Source organism: Chaetura pelagica, unplaced genomic scaffold (assembly GCF_000747805.2).
Source record: "Chaetura pelagica isolate M959 unplaced genomic scaffold, ChaPel_1.0 scaffold166, whole genome shotgun sequence".
Lineage (NCBI taxonomy): Eukaryota > Metazoa > Chordata > Aves > Apodiformes > Apodidae > Chaetura > Chaetura pelagica.
Window position 1 is genome coordinate 4,345,880 of NW_009953758.1, and position 2,969 is coordinate 4,348,848.

Below are 2,969 nucleotides of genomic sequence, written 5' to 3' on the forward strand. Positions count from 1 at the left end.
AGGCGGCCGGCGTTGAGGTTGGGGGTGAGGCAGCGTGGGGGGCTGCGCTTCCCAACCTCGGGGCTCCCTCCCACCAGCCAGGGCCTCCTGTCCCCCCCACGGGCAAACAGCGGGGGCGAGGCAGCGCAGCCTTCCTCAGGGTGGAAGCGGACAGGTCCCCCCGCCTGGGCCATCCTGCCAGAGGAGGACGCAGAGGCGTCAGGTTCGGAGCCTGGCAAGGAGGCACAGGGATGGTGAGGCAGGTTTCTGGCACCCCTGAGATGACAGCCGGGTCAAGGGGTGACACATCCTCAGGCAGCCCTGAAACAAGGGCGAGGAGAGCTGGTTAGGGAAGGGAGGACACAGGGAGTCCCAGGGTCATGAGAACAGCAAAAAGATGCCCTGTCCTCATGGCAGGAGAAAGAGATGCTCCAGGTAGGACAGCTCCCTTCAAAACCTCTTCTGCTGCAAGAAGAAGGCAAGTCTTGTGGTGGGTATCGCACCAGCAGCACTGGGGGGAAACTGGCAGCCCTTTGCTTGGCCTCAAGGCCCCTTGGGGTGTTTGCTCTCTTCCTAGGGTGCCAGGATGCTCAGACCAGCACCTCAGACTCCGTGGAAGAGCACACTGTGCACTCTTGAAATGGATTTAACATATTTACTACCCACAGCCTACTAAAATAACTTCATTAAGGGGGGAAGGAAATTATATACTGGATCACCAAGACATCCTCCAATTATACTTTCTCAAGGAGTTTAACATAACCAGCATGGGCAAGAAGCCTCTCTCTTTGGAGGTCAGCCTGGGTTTAAAGTGTGTCATACCAGCATATGCAGCAGCCACTATCGGTGGCACAGACAGAGCTGTCAACGCTCGCAGAGCCAAAAATCAGCGGTTATGACAATCCTGCCCTGGGGAAACAGAGCACACCTGGCCGTTCCACAGCTCGTCTGCCTGCCTCTGCACAGAGATGTTTACCTGGAGGTGACATTAGCCACCCCAAAGTGGCAGGTGGGCGGCTACAGGGGAAGGCAGGACCCCAAGCCCCCATTGGTGCCACTGGCAGGACTGCCAACAGCTTTCTTTCTGCAAGTGGACCTAAAATTCATTATTATCCTTCCCTGAGTTTCTTTGAATTCCTGGAATGCAGAGAAGACTGCTTTGGCTGCTTTTGCTTTCTGACGGATGCTGAGATACTAAGTCCCTCACTTAGATCACATAATTTGAAAGTGAGAAACCAAATGCCAGTTGCAAATGGAGGAAAGCATGATTTCCTCTCCCTTTTTCCAAGTATCAACCAAATAGGAATACATTCCTGAAGGATGTGGGGCTGAATTTTTTACAGTGTTTAGGATCCAGGGATGTAGAGACATAACTCTTTACAAAATAGCCCAAATCACCCCTGTGGGGCAAGTGCCAGTCTATCTGCACTATCACACTGCTGAAAAATCTGGCTCCTGCTGAGCAGCAGCAATCTGAAATTGACCCACTGCAAAAAAAAAAGCCAAAAAACATAGTCCTGTTTAATATGTTAGTTAGTGGTTTTACAAGCTATTTCCCCTGTTATGGCTGTGTTCACATTCAAGGTTGCTGAAGTTAACTGATAAATAATGAGGATGTGGGATTTATATATTTGAAATGAAATTCCACTTTTTATCTCAACGCAGACTGACACACATGCCAAGGAAAAAAGTTATCACTAGAAATAGTTGGCATTCACTGTAACATAACAAATCTATTAAAAAAACCCTCAGCCTATCTCAATACTTGTGAGTTACTGCTAAAATAAAGGGGATAAGCACAGCATGTCCTCCTGGTTATCAAAGGAGAATTACCAAATCCAGAGCAAAGGCCATGCCCGCCTGCAAGCCACCAAAGCCAGACAGCTACAACATTCAGCACAGTGAGCTGTTCTTTAATCATGAAAGGTAAAAAGGCATAAATGCAACAGAGGTGAAAAATCAATGACAGAACTAAAACTTCCTGCTTGCTGATCGTAATCTTTAATCAAATTGATGCTCTTTAAATCACTGTGATTAATAGGTTGGGCTGTAAGGCACTGGTGGACTGGAGAAAGCCTTGCTGGCCTCATTGCCTGAAGGCAGAAGAAATCCTGCAAAAGGAAAGCTCCAGGGAAGCTGACCGGGCAGCCCAGGGCATCTGTTCAAAGAGAAAAACTCGAGAGCTGCAATGTGATAGCCAGGGGCTGCACACCAATGGGGGATTTAATTTGCTCAATAAAACATCTCACACATACAAGGAACTTGCTCCTCCTGGCTGTCTTCTTAGCAGCAAAAGGGATGTCCAAGGATTTTTCCCAGCTCTTGCTGTGAGCTGTACCCGGTGCAACAGGGGATGGTTATTCCCCGTGCAGACGCTTGCCTTGCTGAGCAGGGCGATGTGGGGTGAAGGCAGCAGACAGCAGGAACTGCTTACGCTGCGGGGGAGAGCACACCCACACCGAGGATGTGTGGGGACAAGGCTGGGGGAGGATGCAAAGGGAACGGGCAAAGAACGCGACAGGGATGGGAGGGAATCAAGAGGTACAGGGCTGGGGGCTGAATTCAGAGGATGGGCCGTGTCTGTGTGCCGGACATGGTACCACTGTCAGCAGTGGCAGCAGGGGATGAGGGAAACCGGACTGTGCCCGGCCATCCGACAGAGCTGCGGCAGGATGGCACCCAGGAGGTGCATCTGCGCTCTGGAGGGACACAGAACAGTTCCAGGGGTTTATGGGTGACCGAGTAGGGGTCCCCGGCAGCCCCCAGGCTGTGGGGCGAAGAAAGGACCCCTTCCTGACGGAGCGTGCGGGCGGAGACGTGCCACCCTCCAAGATGGGGCTGGCCTGCCTTCCCTCCCGAGCCCACCCAGCCTGGCCTCCCGTCTCGGCGGGATCAGCCCTGAGTGGATGTGACATCCATCCGGATGAGGAGGGAGCCCCCCCCGGCCAGGAGGGCCGGCGAAGCCGCCCGCTCCCCCCGCGGAGCCGCCC

At 52.8% G+C, this 2,969-nt stretch overlaps 1 protein-coding gene across 1 annotated transcript in view; it reads right to left on the reverse strand.

Annotated features, from left to right (window-relative positions):
* PSD (pleckstrin and Sec7 domain containing) overlaps positions 1-173 on the reverse strand; it is a 33,315-nt gene extending 33,142 nt beyond the window's left edge. Inside the window, exon 1 of the mRNA XM_010000822.1 lies at positions 85-173. Coding sequence (XP_009999124.1) covers positions 85-173 — 89 coding nt within the window. The remainder of the gene's footprint in view (positions 1-84) is intronic.
* Positions 174-2,969: the final 2,796 nt, after the last annotated feature.